The sequence below is a fragment of the Heterocephalus glaber genome, unplaced genomic scaffold, assembly GCF_053883595.1.
Source record: "Heterocephalus glaber isolate CG9 unplaced genomic scaffold, H.glaber_assembly_v1.0 deba00001481, whole genome shotgun sequence".
NCBI classification, from domain to species: domain Eukaryota; kingdom Metazoa; phylum Chordata; class Mammalia; order Rodentia; family Bathyergidae; genus Heterocephalus; species Heterocephalus glaber.
Genome location: NW_028258317.1, coordinates 44,690,710 through 44,712,835, shown reverse-complemented (window position 1 = coordinate 44,712,835; position 22,126 = coordinate 44,690,710). Strand labels below are relative to the sequence as shown.

General features: G+C 37.1%; 1 protein-coding gene across 12 annotated transcripts in view; it reads left to right on the top strand.

The window, feature by feature from the left end:
* The window catches only part of Kdm4c (lysine demethylase 4C), a 453,670-nt gene that overhangs the window by 86,077 nt on the left and 345,467 nt on the right, over positions 1–22,126 (top strand). For 8 of the 12 annotated variants that reach the window (XM_087183462.1, XM_021252814.2, XM_087183463.1 and 5 more), the window contains exons 3-4: positions 2,162–2,337; positions 9,237–9,351. The exons of 1 other annotated variant lie outside the window; for it this stretch is intronic. In XM_087183462.1, coding sequence (XP_087039588.1) covers positions 2,162–2,337; positions 9,237–9,351 — 291 coding nt within the window. Of the gene's footprint in view, positions 1–2,161; positions 2,338–9,236; positions 9,352–9,914; positions 9,950–22,126 lie in introns of those variants that run through there. 3 more of the 12 variants (XM_087183464.1, XM_087183467.1, XM_013069708.3) reach the window with 3 other exon arrangements.

Here is a 22,126-nt window from a genome sequence, read left to right as displayed (position 1 = left end):
ATGAGTGACTTTATTCCCAATAAATTTATATAGTGGTGAAGAATTGCATACCTTCTGTGAACATTTTATAAGTGCATGTTATATCACAACATAGATCTTTTTTCTTTTTAAACAAAAAGAAAGGCTGTAGGGTAGGTTACAGGATAGGAGAAAATAATTATGCACTCCCATGTGTTCTTTCACTCTGTATATTTATATATACAGAATTCCAGGATTATTCAGAATATATAAAAGACTCCTCTCATTAATAAGAAAAAACAACAACAATGCAAGAGTAAAATGGTCAAGAGACTTGTGTAATTACTTCACAAAGAGGATGACAGTAGAGTCAGTGACATGTGAACAGATTTCTTTTTTAAAAATTTTATTGGTACATTTTAGGTATACAATATAATGACATTCATCATTGGAAATTTGTACCTTTACATAATATATCTTGGTTCTTATTTTTTTCCCCATCCCCCTGCCCTCCCTTCAACCCCTCCATCTCTTCCTATGTGAACAGATTTCTTTAGGCACACGCAAATAAAATCCATACTTGGGTACAATTATACACTTAGCAGAAAGGCTAAAATTAAAATGATAGACAGTGGAAAGTGATGCTGAAGATGTGGAGGAACTGGTACTCTGATATGTTGCTGGTGGAATTGTGAATTGGTATAGCCACTTTGGCAAAAGTTTGTATTACCTATTAAATTTGAATTACATATATCTTTTGCCCTGGTAATTTCACTGTTAGTGGTGTCTGTGTGTTTGTGTTTATTTTTGGATGTGTACTGGAATATCAGTAGCATTATTTGGAACGATAAATTAGAATAAACCAAAGGTCACCAACTTATGAGAAGATTAATATTTATATGAGGGAATACTGAATAGGAATGAAAATCCATGAACTTCAGCTATATGGTTCATCACATTTAAATCTCACAAAATACTGAAGGAAATAAAGACAAACTTCAAAGAATGTATACTATATGTTTACATGTTTATACATGTAACAATTTTTTTATGTAGAAATGCATACCCACACACAAAACCAAAACCCAGTAACAAATTGACAACCTTAAACACAATGATAGTGGTTGTCTCTGGACAAGAGGGATATGTTTGGAAAAGGATACTTGGAAGGCTTTTGGAATTCCAGCAATATTCTGCTTTTATACCTGGGCAGTGGATACTCTTGTATTATCTTTCTAATAATTCACATAGTATATATTTGTCACTTACATTTTCTGTATGAATTTTATATTTTTCAAAAAAGTTATTTTGTAAAAATTTGTCTTAACAAAATCCAAAGCAGCTTCTAGGTTGGAAACATTTGAGCCATAAATCATGATTTACTTCCGTCCTTTATCCTTTTTTATTTTAAATCATGTGAGTATTTTTGATTTTAATATTTTGTAATCTTTTCACTGTTAGCAATTGAGTATTTAAATATTGTGGGAAACGGTGTACTAAGCCATCTCATACTGGCATGGAGAGCCAATAGTGCACATCTCTTCCCAGCTTCATAGTTAGTGGTTGGCAGGTTCACATTGGCAGTGTGGGAGTAGGTACACCATTGAAGTGGGCCAAAGCTACAAGGTTTCACGCATCTTCTCAGAAACTGGTTTTCAAACATTTATTAGCACTCCAGTATGCTATTTGCCCTGTTGTGTAAGAGGTCTATAAAGAAAAATAATATTGACTAAATAAATATTTGCTTATTTATCTCATTAATGCAAATGTCAAGAATTATTTTAGATAAAATTCACTAAAATGAACTTCTTGGAAGAAATTTTATATGTATATAAAATTTCCTAATGAAAGAGTAATAGTAGCTCAATGTGAATTCTGGTATCACATTGTTTCAGTTTGAATTTCTGTTCAACTAGCCTTTACCTATTTAAACTTCAGCGAATTATTTCTTGTCTTTACATTTTATCATTAAAATAAAGATGTTAATAACACTAACTAAAAATCAGCTAATATAAGTACAATATTGACTGTAGTTGAGTATTCAGATTTTGCTGTTTAAAAATCATTTCCTTATTGCAGATTGTTTTTTTACACATTCTTCATAGAGATTCTGAGACATTCTTTACTTTCATTCTATTGGAATGTAAGTGCTGAATAACTGCTTAGAATATCTTCAAGATATATTTTATTATTTTATTTTTAGGTGATTCCTCCTAAGGAATGGAAGCCAAGGCAATGCTATGATGACATTGATAATTTGCTTATTCCAGCACCAATTCAGCAGATGGTCACAGGGCAGTCGGGACTGTTCACTCAATACAACATCCAGAAAAAAGCCATGACCGTGAAGGAGTTCAGGCAGCTGGCTAACAGTGGCAAGTGAGTAGAGTCAGTCTGCTATTTGTATTTCTTTCAAATATATATGTGACCACGATGAAGAGCTAAAAATGAAGAGCGAGAATCTCCTGTATATCTTTCACTTCTCATTGAACTGTTTGTTTGGTTCTTCGTTAGTAGGTGGTTGTCTTACTAACATTTAGTTTGCAGCTAAGGAAATTGTTTTACATTTTGTTATCTCATTATAGCTATAAATGAGTCTTTCTAGAATTTAGTTGGTATGAGTTTTTGATTCTACACACTTCATCTTTTTTAGGCAAACTTTTCTTCATGTGACAGTATTTAAGCCACACACACATACGAAAATTAATAATTTTAAAATAAAATGTTGAATGAATGAAAAGGCCAGCATTATTATTTATTGCTGTGTAAGAAATTATTACAAATGTTAGCAGCTTGAACCACTCACTGTAAGAAGGTGAGGACTCTGGGCGAGGCCTGGCTGGGTGGTTTTGGCTCACAGTCTCGAATCAGGTTGTGCTTAGAAGTTGGTTGGGGCACTGTCATCTGACATTTGACCGTCTGGAAGAGCCTCAGGAGTGCTCCCCTTGGGGACTGTTGCCTGGGGTCCTCAGGGCTTTGTCACTGGACTGCTCTTCATGTTGTGGTAGCTGGTGTCTACTGGAGCAGGCAATCTAAGAAGAATACTATCAAGATGGAAACTACAGTATCTTCTCATATTTGTTCCAAGCCTTTTGCCAAGTGCAGCCTATGCTGAAGGGGAGGAGAATGAAGTTCTTCTCAAAGGGAGTACTGTTGAAGAATTTGTGGATATATCTAAAAATCATCACATATATTCTAGATGTCAGTTGTCTGAGGAAGAGCTGGCAAACATTTTTCCCATTCCTTAGGCTGTCTCTTTACTCTTTTGGTTGTTTCCTTTGATGTGCAGAGCTTTCTAATTTGATGTGATCCCATTTGTTGATTCTTGGTATTTTTTCTTGTGCCATGGGGATTCTCTTCAGAAAGTGTCCTTGCCTATGTCTGTGTCTTCAAGAGTTTTACATATTTCATCTTCCAGCAGATCAGGTGTTTCTATTTTAATATTTAGGTCTTTGTTCACTTTGATTTTAGACATCATATTACAGTGATACATGCAAACCCATGTTTATAGCTTCATAATTTATAATAACTAAATCTTGGAAACAGTCTGTATGTCCATCAGCAGCTGAATGGATAAAGATGTGGTATAAAGATGGAGTACTACTCTGCCATAAAGAAGGATTGAAGCGTTTCTAGGTAAATGGATACACCTTGAGACTATAATATTAAGTGAAATAAAACAGACATACAAGTTTAAATATGTGGCTTCTCTTATATGAGAAACCCAAACCATAAATAAAGAGCAAAAAAAAGAAGCAATAAAGGATAGATAATAGGAAGTTGGGAGATCTTTTTCAAATTGGAAGGAAAGCAAGAGATGGAATGGGAGGAGAGAAGGAAGGGAAAAAGGATTAAAAAAACAGAATCAAAGAGAAAAGGGAAATAGAGCTTTTTCAAATAGGAAGGAGATCAAGAGTTGGAGGGAGTGCTGGGGATTTAGCTCAGTTGTGGTGCTGCCTGCCTCTCAAGTGCAAGGCCCAAGTTTGATCCCAGGTACCAAAAAAAAAAAAAAAAAAGTTGGAGGGAACAGGGAGGAATTGTAGGGAAAGGGGACAAAAAAGAATTAAAATGTGTTAGGTACATGTACAAATTCCCCATGATAAATATAATCATTGTGTACTGAAACATGTACTAATAAAAATAAATAATAAAAATGAAACAATAAAAAATCATTACTTTTGATATGGTAGTTAAGGCCCCGGATGAAAACATTAGTCTGATATAAACCAAACCAAACCCAACCCAGATGATCAAACAAAATATTGTTGACCAAATTCTCCAGATGGCTTCGAATGAGATTAAATCTTTGGATGGATTTAGCTGCTATCTTTTTTTGGGGGGAGAGGGTGTTGAGACAGTGTGTTACCGTGTAGTACAGGCTGGCTTTGCGCCTGCTAAGTAACCCAAGCTGGCCTCAAACTCATGATCCTTGTCCCTCAGGCTCCTGAGGGCTGGGATTACACCACATGTGGTATAGCCACTAAACTTTTAAAAAATATTATACTTGGCACCGGGGATTTAGCTCAGTGGTTTCACCACCTGCTGCACAAGCACAAGGACCCAAGTTCGATCCCCAGTACCAAAAAAAAAAAAAAATTATACTTGACATAGTATGATAAACACATAATAGTATGGAACTTGAATCTTACCTTTCTATGTTAAGTTCCTACTGTGGAGCATTCTGGCTATTCCATGGAACGAAAGATTTTATATTTAGTTTGGAACCCTTTTGAATTTTTGGGGAAGGCATTGGTAGAGTCCTCTTCTTTCAGATCTCATCAGAATGTGAAACTTTTTGGGCTGGGAGTATAGCTCAGTGGTGGAGAGCTTGCCTAACATGTGTAGGTCCTTGGAGGTGCAATGCCATTGAAACAAGAATGTAGAGGAAGTTTTACCTGTGCCGTGCTGAGTATAAACCGCTGGTTTACTCTGCTGTCCATCTCATAGTACCCATTTCCAGTGTTGCTCTTGAAGTGGTATTTAGTAGTTCACTGAGTGCAACTTCTCCTGGGTTACCTTGCCATTTCCAGGGATAATTTATACTTAAAAGTAGTCAGATTATACTTACTAAAAACATTAGTTAATACTCTTGATAATCAGAAGTATCACAGGAAACGTATGAAATGTGGTTTTGAAGGGAGATAAGGTTTCAGTGGTTGTTAGGAATGGAGAAATTTCATTTTGTAGGTGTAGAAATGGATTTTTGAAAGATGGTCACATTAATTTTTATCATTACAAGTAACATTTATTTAAAAATTCAAAAATTATAGAGATGTAATTATAATTCATAAGGACAATTGTAGTTGATGATGCATGACGATTTTAAATACTGATAAGAATTGAGCCTTGAAGTCCTGTATTGTCTTGTCATAGAGAAACTTTGAATTTCTGCTAGCCCATTGGATTATCCTAGTATGGAATCTATTTTCTATTTTGAGAGGATTCATGTTCCTAGGAACTAATTTTATTTATATCTCTGTTCAGTGTTTACTGAACAGTGGTTTGATTGTACATTGGCTCTTCCTGAAGATAGCCATTCAGGTGGCGTTGTCTGTTCCTGCACACATACTGTTCAGTGCCCACAGTATGTGGGTTATGGTAGGCGTTTTTACAGTACATGTTAATTAAATAAATAGTGTCATGAAAGCTAAAATGTAGCTTAAGTGGCATAAATTATTGGCAGATTATAAAGATATTTATTGACAGACTGTACCTTCTTTTTTTTCTCTATTTTTTAGTTGGATAGGAATGGAACCTAGGACCTTCACACTGAGCTGCCTCTCAGCCCTTTTTATTATTATTTTTTATTTTGAGACAAGATCTCACTAAGTTGCTAAGTTGCCCCAGGCTGGGCTCGAATTTGCCATCCTCTGCCTCAGTCTCCCAGAGTGCTGGGATTACAGATGTGTGCCACTAAGCCTGTCTCAAAGAGTATACATTTCTGGATACTTCTTTTTTTTTTTCTTTTGAGACAGGGTCTTGCTATGGATTTAAGGCTGGCCTTGAACTCACTGTATAGCTGAGGCTGGCCTCAAACTCACAGTGATCCTCCTGCTTTAGCCTCCCAAGTGTTGGGATTATGTGTCATCACACCTGACATGTTTCTTGATATTCTAGAATTAAATTTGATTTTTAAATGTAGTTCTTTTTATTCATGAAGTTTAGCCATTATCATGAATTGTCCGAAAGATCATTTCTGCATTATATTATATTTCTTTTGAAGTCAACTTATCTGTTTTTGGATTACTTTTATTATATGTTAAAATACCTCTGAAGCTTATATTTTTATATTTCCTCTGCCATTTTCATTTGGAAATTTACATCAATCCTAGTGAAGTGGGTTTCTAAGCTGAAGCCACAAGGCCTTTGCTTGTCCTCAGAGTTGGCACTAGGGTCACCTGGTCTCTGTAGTGCTGTGGAACGGTCCTGAGATGGGGCCAATGTCGTGGGGTTCACTTGCCTCTTTTTCCTTGGTGCATGCCTTTGTGTAGGTACACAGTATGCAGTGTGCTTTGTATAAACAGTAGAAATGAGTGTGTGCATATGGGTAATTAAACAACTTGATCCAAAGAAAATAAGAGACTTTCAACATAGCTATAATCTAAAATCTTGCAGAGGTGAGTAATGTGGTCCTCTGTGTCGTCTGTGTTATATATCTGTATTTCTTTCTAGGCATGAAGCTCTGTGCTTTATGTAATTATTTGATGGATTCCTGTCAACAGCTCAGCTGCTTTTATCCCTGTTTTATAGAGGCATAACTGAGTTCCAGGGAGATGCAGCTCTCTCTTCAGGGTTGTAGAGCTTTACAGGGTCTCATCTAGATTTAGACCCAAGCAGCTGGCTTCTTGGACCTACCTGCAGGAAGCTCTGCTGCAGCGAGGGAAGGGTTCTGGCCAAGGAGGTGTGCTTGGCCAAGTTTTGAGCAAATTGACATAGGATGTGTGGAACAGCGATAGCTGTTTGACAGGTCCATTGGGGATGGAATCTGCAGCCCACATTCATCAGAATCAGGTACCAGCCCAGTGAACTGGGTCACCTTTTAGTTTAGCATCAGCAATTATTGCAAATATTAAAGGATGTTAGAATTTAACCTCGGTGGGCAGTACCAAACTTTAGCTTTCTCTTTTAGGGTTATGAGTTTTCAAAACCCAAGGGCTTTCTCCAGAATCCCTAATAAAAAGCATCTCTGTTGCGTCTCCTCCTTTGTGATCTCCTGCAGTCAGCTCTGGGGTTGGGGATGCCAACTTCCACTGTTGCCGACGCTGCTCTCCAGTTGGCTTCACTTAGCTGGAGCAGGGTCCCCAGGCTGCTGGGACCCGCTAGCGCCGTGGTGGGATGATGCACGTTACGGGGGCTTTCCTCCCCATTCTTCTCATTTCTGGTGTTCAGGTAAATCAGAAAATTATTCTGTATTACAAGTACAGTTATCCAATTAAGTCATCAGGTATTCCTGCTTATTGCATAAGTCACCAGTCTGGGGTCCCCGGTGCAGGGAATGTAGATGTTAGTTCTTCAGAACTAGATGTCCAGTGTGCTCCACAGGGAGTGTTGCTCCTGCTCAACAGCTTTCCTACTTTGTTTCATTATTTTCTCAGTTTGTTTCTTTCTTTGCTTACTTTATTCATGAAGAAACACTTTTTTTTTTTGTGGTAAGATTATTCTTAAAAATCCACATAATACAGAGAGGTAAGTGTTTAATTAGTATGTGAAAAATAACTATAATATTAATTTGTATATTTTTTCTAGTCATTTAATGTACAATTAGAGGTATCATTTTTTACATCTACAGGATCATAGCATATACTACTCTATAACCTGCTTTATTCACTCTGGAAATATTTTGATGTCAGAACATAAAAAGGTATACCTTAAATTGGGTGTAGTGGTATGTGTCTGTAATTCCAGCACATGGGAGGCTGAGGCAGGAGAATCTCAAGTACAAGGACAGCCTGGACTCTGTAGTGAGACCTTGTCTCTAAAAACAAAAGAAGAAAGATCTACTTTTTAAAATGTTCTGTATGTACTTATTTATTTTTATTTTTATTAGAATAGGTTTGCAGTACATAATGATTACAGTCATCATGGGGAGTTGATACACATGGTACACAACAATCTTAATTTTTTTCACATCTCCTTTCCCCACCCCTCCTATGTTTTATATTTATTAAAGCTGATTAGCAGTTGCTGGATATTAGCTGTGTTTTCAGTTACTGCTCGGCAAGCATCCTGGGTCATAGTCATTGCACACATTTTTGTGTTGATAGGATGGATCTCTAGATTTTAAGGTCAAGAATATATATTTTTTGACTTTTTTTTTTTGGTACCGGGGATCGAACTCTGGACCTTGTGCTTTTGAGGCAGGCGGTGGAACCACTGAGCTAAATCACCGGCCCCTATTTTTTGAGTTTTGATAAGTGTTGAAAAATTATGTTCTGGAGCAGTTGTCCCAGTTTATACTCCCACTCTGGCTGTATAAGAGGTCTCATCTTTCCCCTTCCATTATTATGTTAAACTTTGCTGATCTAATAATTGCACGATGTCTTAGCCTAGTTTTATTTTCTTGGATTTTAAAAATTTTATTTTTTGAGACAGTGTCTTGCTGTGCAGTCCAGGTTGGCCTTGAACTCACTACATAGTCCAGACTGTCCTAAAACTCATGATCCCCCTGCTTCAGCCTCCCAAGTGCTGGAATAATATAGGCGTGTGCTATTGCAGTTGGCACTTTTTTGAATTTTTAGTGAGGTTATCTTTTGTCAAAATTTCCATGAATATTATATTTTTTATATATACATCTGCAAATTATTATTGTTGTTTATTGATTGATTGTGACAGTCTTGCTGTGTAGTTTAGGCTGTCCTCAAACTCACAGTGATTCTTTTCCCTCGTCCTCCCAAGTTTGGGATTACAGGTGTGCACCACCACACCCAACTAATATTTTCTGGTATAACTGGTTAAAGATTTTAGAAATATTTTAAAAGCTAAAACAATGTCTTTTTAAAATATTTTCTTTGTTTGTTGACTTTTAGGAAAGTATTTTTCTTACTAATAAAGTATATAAAGTGATCATACAGAGTTTCTAAGGAATCTAGAGAGTACTCATATCTATGATCAATACATTTGTGTATTTATTTGTTAGATTTGACAGCATGGGTGTCTGCAGTATTTTCCTTTTGATAGAGTTTTGTTTAGAGAGTGGTTTAAATCAGATGTTGGGAAGAACTTTAAAATGTTTTATACAATTAGTTTGTGTTCTGTTTTTTTTCATTTATCTTTTGTAGATATTGTACCCCAAGATATTTGGACTATGAAGATTTGGAGCGCAAGTACTGGAAGAATTTAACTTTCGTGGCACCCATCTATGGTGCAGATATTAATGGGAGCATATATGATGAGGTATATATATTTACAGTTGATTTCGTAAAGGATCATGTGCTAATGCTGTTTTTGTTACCACCTTAGATAAATAAAACATAGCAATTTCTTGTGCTTTTACGTGATCCATAATTCTACAAAGTACAGGAAGAAATGCAAACTCATCATTAGGATTTCTGCAGCTTGTATTTTTTTATTTTGAAACAAGGTCTTGCTCAGTTGCTTAGACTTGCACAAAGAAGTTTGAGCTTTGATACCAAGTGCAGTGATTTTTTTTTTTTTTTTTTTGGGACAGGGTCTCACTATATAGTTCAGGTTGGCTTGAACTCACTATGTAGCCCAAGCTGGTGATCCCCCTGCCTCAGCCTCCCAAGGCTTCCTGATTATAGGCATGAGTCTATAATCATGCCCAGCTATGGCTGGCTTTAGAAGAAAACTTTCCTGCAGCAGTGTTCTTGAATTCCCCATTGCTCTACTTCCTCCCTAACACTTGATGCTGTCAGTCTTCTGATTTTAGCTTTTCTGTGGGGTATGCATAGTAGTGTCTTGGGTTTTAAAATTGCATTTTGTTATGTTTTCCTTAGGTTCACTGGCTGTCTGAATTTCCTCTTTAGTGAAGGTACCCATTCAAGCCTCTTGTTCACGTATCTTTTTGTTATGCTTTATTTATTGTTTTATCCTTTATATATTACAGATATGAGGAGGTGGCACAATTTCAGATTTTTTATGTAGATTTTTAATTGTTGGTCAGTGGTCTTAAAATTTTATTTTTGAAGATGGATTGAGTATTAGCATTGTGGAATTACTGTTGAATGAGATGTAATGGTGGCATGATGGCTATGTAATTTTTTGTGACTTATTAAAGGTAAACATTGCAATATATTAGGTGAAATAGCATAAAGTCTAGGATTTGTTTTTAAAATTCTTTAGAAAACAAACAGGGATAGAAGATTGGCAGCTATTTATAGTTGAAGTTAGATGGATACATCGTGTTTTAAATATGCATATGTTTCAAATATTTTAAAAGTTAAAAAAAGAAAAAACAGCCTTTCTCTATTATCTTTTGTGGGTTTATTAGTAAGCGACGTCTAATGAGACTTTCTTGTTTGTTAAAGTAGCTTGTACTGATGTAGGAAAATTGGAAAACAGAAAAACCTAAAGTAAAAATTGCTTATAAGCTTACTAAACAGAAATAGAAACGACATCTTTATTCAATACTTCCTTTTGATCTTTTGCATGAGTGTATGTATATGTACAAGCACATGTCTGCATATGTGTGTTTCCCACTGAAGAGCCTTGGAGGTTTTAGCCAGTTTTTAAAGCATTTGCAACATTACTTTCCAGAAGGACCATTCATTTTATTTTAGCACTAGCATATCTAGACTACCAGTTTCAAAAATACCTTAGATTAAACAGTTGGTAGTATTCTTTTTTTTTGTATTTCAGTTCCAGGAATTATTTACTTACTTATTCTTTAGTGATAATATATCTCTTAAAAGTGTAACATGTTCTGTTGTTAATAATCTTTGGGAAAATGAGCAGTAGTATATGATAAAGGTGAGAACCTAGGGAAGAGGCCAAGGTCAGCTTCAGTGCCTGGGAATAATGTCTGGGAAGGGCACTGAAGCAAGTAGAGCATGTAGGAAATGATCAGTGATAACAGGGTGTGGGCAGATGGCACTGGGCTTACTGAAAACATGTATGTGAGCTTGGTATTTTTAGGTTATACCAACAGCCAGGACTACTTCATAGTTTAGCACCAGCCTTGTCTAGATGACCAGTTTCAAAATATACCTTGTATTAAATGGCACCTTGCTTATTAAACTCTGTGTGGAATTTCTGGTGGGATGGATGAGGCAGAGTATACACTGCTGGAGTTTTATACTTGAAGAAACTTGGATCCCAGAGAGCTTAAATTGCTTTTCCAAAGTCACAAGGCCAGTGCAAGGGCTGCTGCATGGTCTTATTCCCCGCACTAGTTTTAGAGAAGCAAGTATGCAGTCGATCTCATCCTTTGGAAGTGTGTTAGACTAGGTCTCTGTCAGGTGCACATTGCTCCCGAGCTAATGGTCTATTTTGTTTCTCCTCCGTGGTCTCTTTCCTGTGGTATTGTGGTAAATATTCAGGCCTCTGAGAGGAAGAATAAGCTGAGGGACCATCTGGATCCTGACCCGAGAAGTTGCCTGTCTGATTGCTCTAAAAAAATTTTGTTTTAAAAAAATTTTGAAAGCACCCCTTTGGATCAGTTACCTCTTCATTCCTTCCTTAATTCATATATAATTAAGAGAAGCTGCATATGTGGGGTCATGTTCAGAATAATTGCCATAAAAATGTTCTACACTTGGGGCTCTGGGGATTTAGCCTTAGGGGCAACATGCCTGCCTTGAAAGTGTGAGGTCCTGAGTTAGATCCTCAGTACCAAAAAAAAAAAAGGAAAGAAATACAAAAAATGTTCTACACTGGCCCTCTATATTTGATAGTAAAATTGCATAATCATTATCTGGAAAGATGGGGTTGATGGACTTTGGTTTGCTGTGCTTATCAATTTATTGCTTGCATTTGAAAACCAGTATTCTTTGGCACTGCTTCAAGGGAACATTGACTTTAGACTTCAGATTTGAGTAACTGTAGTTATTAAAATGCAATGAGCAAAATCCAGTGGTTTGTAAACATGCAGTTTTAAAGCATCCTCATAATTTACAGGCTTTAAGATGGGAATCTCTCATTGTGGGAGGACCTATAAGGCCTTGTATGCTTTTTTTAAAAAAATTTTATTTTATTGGTATATTTTAGGTATACAATACAGTGACATTCATCTTTGTAAATTTGCACCTTACATAATCTCTCTTGGTTCTTATTTTTCCTGCCTCCCCTGCCTTCCCTTCAACCCCTCTATCCCTCCCTGTTTACAAAGACTTTGTTTCCATTTTTTTCATTTTCTCATATTAATTCCATTCCCTTCTTTGGTTCCTCTACCCCTCCCACTTCCCTTTCCCCTTTGCCCCTTTTCTTCCTATTTCACATTTCCTATTATACCTTTTAGTCCTTATTTACACTTTCAGTTTCACACACTAGAGAAACTATTTGGTATTTACACATGTGTGTCCTATTTATTTCACTTAAGAGTATCGCCTCAATGTGCATCCACTTAGCTATAAATGTCTCTAATTTCTCACTTTTGATGGCTGAGTAGTACTCCATTTTATAAAAAAACCACATCTTTATCCAGTCCCCAGTTGATGGGCATTTGGGCTGTTTGCATGTTTTAGCTATTACAAATTGTGCTGCTATGAACATGGGTGCACATATATCACTGTGGTATGATTCTTTGAATTCTTTGGGGAAGATATCCAGCAGGGGAATAGCTGGGTTGAATGGGACTTCCAGTCCTAGTTCTTTGAGGTATCTCCATACTGATTTCCACAGTGGTTGAACCAGTCTGCACTCCCACCAGCAGTGGAGAAGTGTTCCTCTTTCCCCACAGCCCCACCAGCATTTGTTATTTGTTGATTTCATGATAGCATCCATTCCTTCTGGAGTGAGGTGGAATCTCAGCTTTGTTTTCATTTGCATCTCTTGAATGACCAGTGATGTTGAACATTTTTTCATATCTTTATTTGCTATTTCTACTTCTTTGTCTGAGAAATGTCTGTTCATTTCAGATGCCCATTTTTGGATTGGGTCTTTAAGTTTGGGAGGTCTGATTTTTTTAAGTTCTTTCTAGATTTGAGATAGTAGACCTTTGTCTGAGGAACAGCAGGTGAAGATTTTTTTCCCACATTGTGGGTTGTCTCTTCACACTGCTGGTGGTTTCTCTTGCTGTGCAGTAGCTTTTTAATAAGAAGAGATCCCACTTGTTGATTGTTTGTGCTAGTTCACGGGCAACTGAGGTTTTGTTCATAAAATCTTTTCCTACACCAGTGTCTTCAAGAGTTCTCCCTAACCTCTGTTCCAACTGGTTCAGCATTTCTATTTTAATATTTAGATCTTTAATCCATTTCAATTTTAGTTTAGTGCATGGTGAGAGATATAGGTCTAGTTTTAATCTTTGACAGGTTGAAACCCAGTTTTTCTAGCACCATTTATTAAAGGTACTATCTTTCCTCCAGCAAGTTCTGTTTGGCTCATTTATTGAAGATGAGATGGCTGAATGTGTCTGGAGTTGTTTTTGCATCTTCTAATCTATTCCACTGGTCTTGAGGTCTGTTTCTTTGCCAGTACCATGCTGTTTTTATCACAGTAGCTTTGTAGTATAGTTTCAAGTTGGGGATTGTGATAACCCCTGCCATGTGTTTGTTACCTAGAATTGCTTTTGCTATTCTGTGTCTGTTCTTATTCCAAATGAAGTTTTGGATTGTTTTCTCGAGGTCCATGAAGTATGCTGCTGGGATTTCAATTGGGATTGCATTGAATGTATATAACAGTTTTGGAAGTATGGCCATTTTCACTATGTTGATCCTTCCTACCCAGGAGCAGGAGATGTCTTTCCATTTTCTGATATCTTCTTCAATCTCTCTTTTCAGAGTGCTATAATTTTCAGAGAAGAGGTCTTTGATTTCTTTTGTTAGGTTGATTCCTAGGTATTTCAGTTTTTTGGATGCTATTGTGAAAGGAATTATTTGCCCTATTTCTCTCTTAGTGAGTCTATCATTGGTGTAGAGGAAAGCTATTGATTTTGTGTGTTGACCTTGTATCCAGCTACTCTACTGAATTTAGTTATTAAGTCTAGAAGACTTTTGGTGGAGTCCTAGGCATCTTCTATATAGAGTATCATGTCATCTGCAAATAATGACAATTTGAGTTCTTCATTTCATACCTTTATTCCTCTTATTTCGTTTTCATGTCTAATTGCTGTGGCTAGTGTTTCCAACACTATATTGAACAAGAATGGTGATAGTGGACATCCTTGTCTTGTTCCTGATTTTAGTGTGAAGGATTTCAGTTTTTGACCATTTAGTATGATATTGGCTGTTGGCTTTCTTTTTTTTTTGTTTTTTTGTTATAATTGTACTTTAATATATCTGTAAAAACGAATGCTATTTTACCCTTTGCATAAATAAAACATGTATAAAATATTTATCACCATGCTGAGGCACTATCACTATGCTTAAGCACTATCTCAGTCCATTTTCTGTTGCTATAATAGAGTGATGAGACTGTATAATTTATAAGGAAACCAAGGATTTTTTTTTGCTCAGGTTCTCAAGGATGGAAAATCTAAGAGCATGGTGCTGGTGAGAGAGCCTCATGCTGCTTCAATTCATGGTGCAAAGCAGGAAGGCAGATGGATGCCAAACAGGGAGCAGTCTGGCTTTATAATAGCCCTTTCTCTAGAGAATGTATTCATTTCTGAGAGAAAGGCATTCATCCTCTTAACCTAATCCCCTTTTAAAGGCTGCACTGCAACACTATCACAATGGCAGTCAAATCTCCCCCCTCCCCCATTAAGTTTATTGGTACATTTTAGATATAAAATACAGTTGGGATCTTGTACCATTACATGAGTATCTTGGTTCTTATGTTTTTTTTTCCCCTTCCCCTGGCCTCCCTTCACCCCTTCCACCCTTTCCTATTTGCAAAGACTTTTTTTCCATTTTTTTCCTTTTCTCATATTTTTTCTTTTCCCTTCTTTCCTTTCCTCTACCCCTCCCACTTCCCCTGCTCCTTTAGACCTTTACTTCCTATTGCACAATATCAATTATACATTTTTAAAATTACAATATCAAGATCTAGGAGACATTACCATAAGATTTTACAGAATTTAAAAGGATATAGAAAGCATATTACAAAAATCTGTTTTGAAATAAATTTGACAGCTTCTAAGAAGTACCTTGGAAGATAAATTAATGAAACTGACTCTGGAGGAAATATAAAATTTGAATAGCACCTATTAAAGAAAGTATATTCCTAGCTTGAAAACCTACCTATATGACAACAACAGGCTCGTATACATTTTAACTGATAAATTATATCAAACATTTAAAGCAGAAAAAAGAAGGAACACTTCTCCCCTCATTTTAGGAACTCAACATTGTGCTAATTCTAAAACTGGATAAAGATAATAGAAGAAAAACGTATGAACATAGATAGAAATTTGTTTAACAAAACAAACTATTAGAAGTCAGATCTGGCAGTATGTAGAAAGTGGTTTTATTATAGGGATGGCAGTGTTGGTTCAGCATTGGAAGATCCACCCCCAAAAGTCATCATTTTAACAGAGGAAAGGAAAAAGCCATATGATCCTGTCACTAGTTGGAGAAAAAGTATCAGACTAAATTCTATAGCTGTTCATGGTAAAAGCTATCAGGAGACTAGAAGTAGAACAGAACCTTCTCAACAGATTAAAGACATGTACCCCATACTTCCAGTGAGAACACCTTATATGAATGGAGAAGATACAATGCTTTCTCCTCAAGGTAGGGAACAAGGGCAGATATGCTTACTCTTTATCTGTCCATTAAACTTTGAAACATAGGCTCAAATCAAAATAGTCTGGCAATAAAATGACACAATTAGGATAGGATTGGCAAGGTAGAAGCAAAATCTTTATATGTAGATGAAATGATCATCTACAGAGAAAATGCTAAGAAATCTCTAGGAGCCCCTAGAACTTGTACTTGAATTTAGCAGGATTAGAAAACACAAGGTATATATAAAAATTCAAGTCTGTGTATACTTGCTATAAATGAAGAATTGGATATTGAAATTTAAAAGTTATGTAGGAGTACAAAGGACCTAGAAAAGTAAGTAGAAAAAATAAAAGAACAGCATTGGAAGATGTTTAGTACCTAATTTTAAGACTTCTTCTAAAGCTACAGTAATCAAGGCAGTGTTGGTGTAAGGAAAGACGTATAGATCATTGGAATAAAACAGAAGAATGTAGAAATAGAACCACACATATATGGTCCACTGAGTTTTGAAAGATTATTTAACATTAACATTTTGTAGAATATAATCTCAATTCAAGAGCCAAGGACAAGAGTGTTTTCAGCAAACGGCACTAGAACACGTGGTATCCGTATATAAAAAATTAACCTCAACCCTTTATTTCCACACATAAAAATAACTTGAAAGGATCTATGAACCTAAATATGAAAACCTAAAAGTATAAAACTTTAAGAAGAAATTATAAGAGAAAGTGTTTATGAATTTAGGGTAGGCAAGAACTTCCTAGGATACAAAAGACATGATGTATAAAAGAAAAAAATTGATAAATGAGATTCCATCAAAATTTAGAACTTTAAATGACATCATTAAAATGAATAGTCCTTAAACAGACCATATTTATAATGCATATAACCTATGACCAGAATATATAAAGAACTCTTACAGCTCATTAATAGACAACCCAATTAAAAAGTGGACACAAGAAGATGATAAATAGCCAGTATAGCACAAGGAAAGGTGTGCAGCTCTAGAATCAGAAAAATACTAATCAGTACAATAATAAGATTGAATTATACACTCATTAGGGAGATGAAGTTCAAAGTTTTAAAAGCCTTGTCATGACTTTTTCTTTTTGTTGGATTTTCCCCTTTTGTGTTTAATTTGTCACCCCCAATGGATTCATTCTGCTGGGCTTCCTTGGGTTGTGATCCTCATTGTCTTTTCCTAGGATATTGTCTAAAATTTTTTGGAGTGCTGGTTTGGTATTCATGAAGTTCCTAAGGTTCTCTTTTTTAAAAAATTTTTACACTTTATTAAATTCTTTTATTGGTACATTGTAGGTATACAACACAATTACATTTCTCATTGGGAATTGTACCTTTACATAATGCATCTTGGTTCTTATTTTTTCCCCATTCCTAGCCCTCCCTTCATGCCCTCCACCCTTCCCTATTTACAAAGACTTTATTTCCATTTTTTCCATTTCTCATCATTTTTCCTTTCCCTTCTTTCCTTTCCCCTGCCCCTCCCACTACCCCTACCCCTTTGGACCTTTTCTTCCTATTTCGCATTATTGATTATACATTCTAATCATTGGTACATTTTAGGTATACAATATAATGACATTCATCATTGGAAATTTGCACCTTTACATAGTCTCTCTTGGTTCTTGTTTTTCACCCTTGCCCAGCCCTCCCTTCAACCCCTCCATTCCTCCCTATTTACAAAGATTTTGTTCCTATTTTTCCATTTTCTCATATTAATCCCATTCCCTTCTATCTTTTCCCCTAGCCCTCCCTCTTCCTTCCCCTTTGCCCCTTTTCTTCCTATTTCACATTTCCTATTATACATTTTAGTCCTTATTTACACTTTCAGTTTCTCACACCAGAGAAACTATTTGGTATTTACACATGTGTGTCCTATTTATTTCACTTAAGAGTATTGCCTCAGTGTGCATCCACTTAGCTATAAATGTCTCTAATTTCTCATTTTTGATGGCTGAGTAGTACTCCATTTTATAAAAAAACCACATTTTCTTTATCCAGTCTCCAATTGATGGGCATTTGGGCTGTTTCCAAGTTTTAGTTATCACAAACTGTGCTGCTATGAACATGGACGCACATATATCACTGTGGTATGGTTCTTTGAATTCTTTGGGGAAGATCCCCAGCAGTGGAATAGCTGAGTCAAATTGGACTTCCAGTCCTAGTTCTTTGAGGTATCTCCATACTGATTTCCACAGTGGTTGCACCAGGCTACACTCCCACCAGCAGTGGAGCAGGGTTCCTCTTTCCCCACAGCCCCACCAGCATTTGTTACTGGTTGATTTCATGATAGCAGCCATTCTTTCTGGAGTGAAGTGGAATCTCAGCATTGTTTTCATTTGCATCTCTTGAATGACCTAGGGTTCTCTTTATCATGAAAGTATCTTATTTCTGCAGTCAATTTTGAAAGATAGTTTTGCAAGGTAGATCAATCTGGGTTGGAGGCTGTTTTCCCTTAGGGCTTGAAATACATCACTTCAAGCTCTTCTTGCCTTGAGGGTTTGGATTGAGAAGCCTGCTGTGATTCTGGTGGGCTTTCCTTTGTATGTGATTTGTTTCTTTTCTCTCACTGCTTGTAGAATTTTGTTCTTCTGTTGGGTTTCTGGAATCCTAATTATTACATGCCTATGTGTAGAGTTTTTTTTTTGATCAAGGCTGGTTGGAGTCCTATATGCCTCACTTATCTGTATGTCAAGTTCTTTTCCTCTGCTTGGGAAGTTTTCTCCTATCACTTCTGTGAACAGTTTTTTTATGTCATCTGGTCTCTCTCCTGTTTTATTGTTGACTCTAACCAGTCTTATGTTATTCTTCTTTGCATTGTCTAGCAGCTGCTGGATTGATTTCTTGTGGTCGCTTACAGTTTTGCAGCAATTTTTCTTTTCCTGGTCACTAGTTGCAATCTTATCTTCTATATCTGAAATTCTGTCCTCACATTGATTAATTCTGCTGCTTAGACTTTCAGTAGAGTTTTTAATCTCCTGGAAATCAGTTTGCATCTGTTTTATGAATTCCATTTGTTTCCTCTGTTGGGATTCCATCGTGCTCCTCAGATCCTCTATTTTTTTATCTGTGTCCTCTCTAGATTTATTACTCATGTCTTGCACTATGAGCACAATCGCTGCTGTTACCTGTGGAATTATTTCTGATTTCATTTTTTTCCAGATCCTTTTTTGTTGCCAGTTCAGAGAGTCCAGGTGGTTGAGTATCAGAGTGTTCCATCTCTTTTCCCTTTGGGGTTGTTGTAGGTGCTCTAGAAGTCTGGTTTTGAGACTTGTTTACGTGTCTTCTCATTTTGATGGGGCGGTTTGGGGTGCTGTTGGCGCCTGCACTGTTTACCTCCTCTGTGCTGGGAGTGGTGGAACAGTGACCTGGAAGCTCCTTCCTCTGCACTGGGAGCAGTGGAATGGTGGCCCAGAAGTCCCTTCCTCTGTGCTGGGAGCCTTGGAACGGGGGCCCAGAATCCCCTTCCTCTGTGCTGGGAGTGGTGGAACAGCAGCCTGGTAGCCCCTTCCTCTGAGCCTGGAGTGATGGAACGTTGGCCTGGAAGCCCCTTCGTCTGTGCTGAGAGCAGTGGTAATGGTGCCCTCAGTGATATTCTTTTACAATACTTGCATGCTTTTGTTTTTAACGGAATTTCTGCAGTCTGTGAGGGAGCATTTAGCAGCTCTTAAGCATGGCTGACATTTTTTTAAAGACATGAGAAAAATGTTGTAAACTACTGCTGGTAAACTAGGCAAATCACACACATGACACCTCAGTTCAGATACATGAAAAATACTTGTATTTATCCCCTTGGTGTAGATAGAGAATAAAAGAAAAGGAGCATATAATGGCAGTGATGAAGAGTGAGTGTGATGATGCCATTAACTGTCAAGAATGTTGGAAATCATGGTGATTGGTGTGCATTGAACAGGCCGGTGTTTTATTTAGCTGTTATAACTTGATATTGTTGAGTTCTTTGGTTCAGTATTTAAATTTTACAGAGAATTGGTTCTGGAGTTCATGGCAGTATTTTGAATGGAATCATAGAGTCATCATATTGTAGTTGTATTTCCCCCATCATTTCTACTTATGGCTGTTTCCTTTAATCTTAAAAGAGCCATTGGGAAAACAGCTTATTTGTGGTTGGGGTGGGGGCTCTTGGAGAGGTTATGGGTAGGTAAGACAGCTTTTCATTGTACAAAGATAAATAAAGATCCTGATTCTCAAGTAGTTCACAAACTTAGAGGGGCAGAAAGCATATTTAGCACCTTCCTTGATAGGAAAAGGAGAAGGGTCTGGAAATCTCAGGGCTTATGGCTTGGCTCCTTTTTCATTCTGCTGCTTCTTTCCAAGCTTGATTTTCATAGGTCCTCTTAAAAAAATCTCAGTCAACAACTTCAGCAGTAGCATTGGTTAAGTAACAGTAGCATGTTTTAAGTAAGTTGTTATTTTTTAAGCTGAAATACTAAGACCATCAAAGGCATAGATGACGAAACCTAGCCTTTGGGTGTATGTTGCAGAATGGGGTTTTATAATAAAGTTTTATTTGAGTGAAGCTTTGCATATTCACTTACATATTACATATGGCTGTTTTTTGCACTTTAAGGACAGAGTTGAATAGTTAGGACAGAAATTGTATGGCCCTCAAAGCCTGAAGTATTTACTGTTTGGACCTTTGTAGCACCTTAAATAAAAACACAAGTATTTGCTTTTAGAAAAGGATATGCAAATCAATTTTTGAAATGCATGAGGTACAAATCAAATTCTGGATGTTCTCAGGAAAACTAGATTCATATAATTGACTGTATTGATTAATTGTAACGATGATGTGTTGGGGTACTTGGGATTTCAGTAAGCCTCTGTAGTTAAAAAAGCTCCAGGGACTAGAACTACATACAGTCATGGTGGACCACAGATGGTTCCTTGGAAACAAAAACATAAGCATAACAATCTTCAGATATGATTTTTTTGGTTTTGTTTCACTAAGGGTTAGTCCACTGATAAAGTTTTAGTTAGCTTTTCCTAATAGTCTGTACATGTAAAAAGTTAGTCCTTTGTTAGAAACTTAGGAGTTTCTTTAGTAGGTAAAACGAACACAAGGAAAACAGAAAGATAAGGACAGAGGGGAAGAATAAAGTCCTGTAACTGTAGGGTGATATGACTAAGTCCCATGAAAGTCAGGAGATATCTGTAGAAAAGATTTTTTAAAAAATTGTTTTATGTATGTATGTATGCATGTATGTATTTTTTTGTTTTCTGAGTCACTGACTCTGTATATAATTAGGCTGGCCTTGAACTCATGGAGGTCCTCCTGCCTCAGTCTCCACAGTGCTGGGATCACAGGGGTGCACCGCCATGCCTGGCTAGAAAAGATGTTTGAGATGACCAGTGACTGTGTGCTCCTCCGTCGTCCTTTGAAGGCAGGGCTGCATTTCTGTTCTTGGTCAGAGTTGAGAATAGACATCATCATTATCTACCCTGGTGCAGTGATGAAGTGAGTCATTCAGGTTTGTGTCCTGTAGCTGGGGTTGCATTTCTAGCAGTGTCCATCTTATCAGATAATAATGACCCTCTTAATGACAGTAATGTTTCATTACAGTGAGGTTTAAAATGGAAGTTCCGCATGCTCTGCTAACGCAGCCTGTTATCGTCATAATTGATTACACCAGAAAGATTGCCTAGTGTATTTTCTGTGTTCAGAAGAGGCTTCTTTGCAAGATTGATGATGTGAGTGATGGCAGATAGCTCCTCCTGTAATCCTTATCTCCTTCCTTCATGGCTCATGCTTTCCCAATTTGAATGCCTTGTAAGCATAACAGTCTTCAGTGGCCTCCAGGACCTGCTGTTTTTTACCAACAAGTTTAGCTTTTACTCCTTTCAGAGTTCCTGTGGTGCAACTTAACTTTCTTTTTTTTTTTTAAAGAGAAGAAAAATTTTTTTTTTCTTTTGGTACCGGGGATCGAACTCGGGTCCTTGCACTTGTGCAGCAGGTGCCGAAACCACTGAGCTAAATCCCCGGCCCCAACTTAGCTTTCTTTGGCTGATAAATATCCAGGTACATCTTACTTTTCTTTTTTTCGGTACCCGGGATTGAACTCAGGACCTTGTGCTTTCGAAGCAAGTGGTGGAGCCACTGAGCTACATCCATGGGCCCATCTTCCTTTTCATTTGACATAAAGCTATGAGATGGCATTTCATCGAGACTGAGGATTTCCTTTGTATGTAACCGTCTTCATGAGTGCTCTGCTGTTCGCTGTGGAAGATAGCTGTACCTTGCTGAGGAGCAGCTGCCTCAGCCACGATCTGGAGCCTGTGCCATCTCCCCCTGTGGGTGGATCGTCCCGTCACCGAGTCAGGCTTGTGCCCCAGTGGTCTGCTTCAGG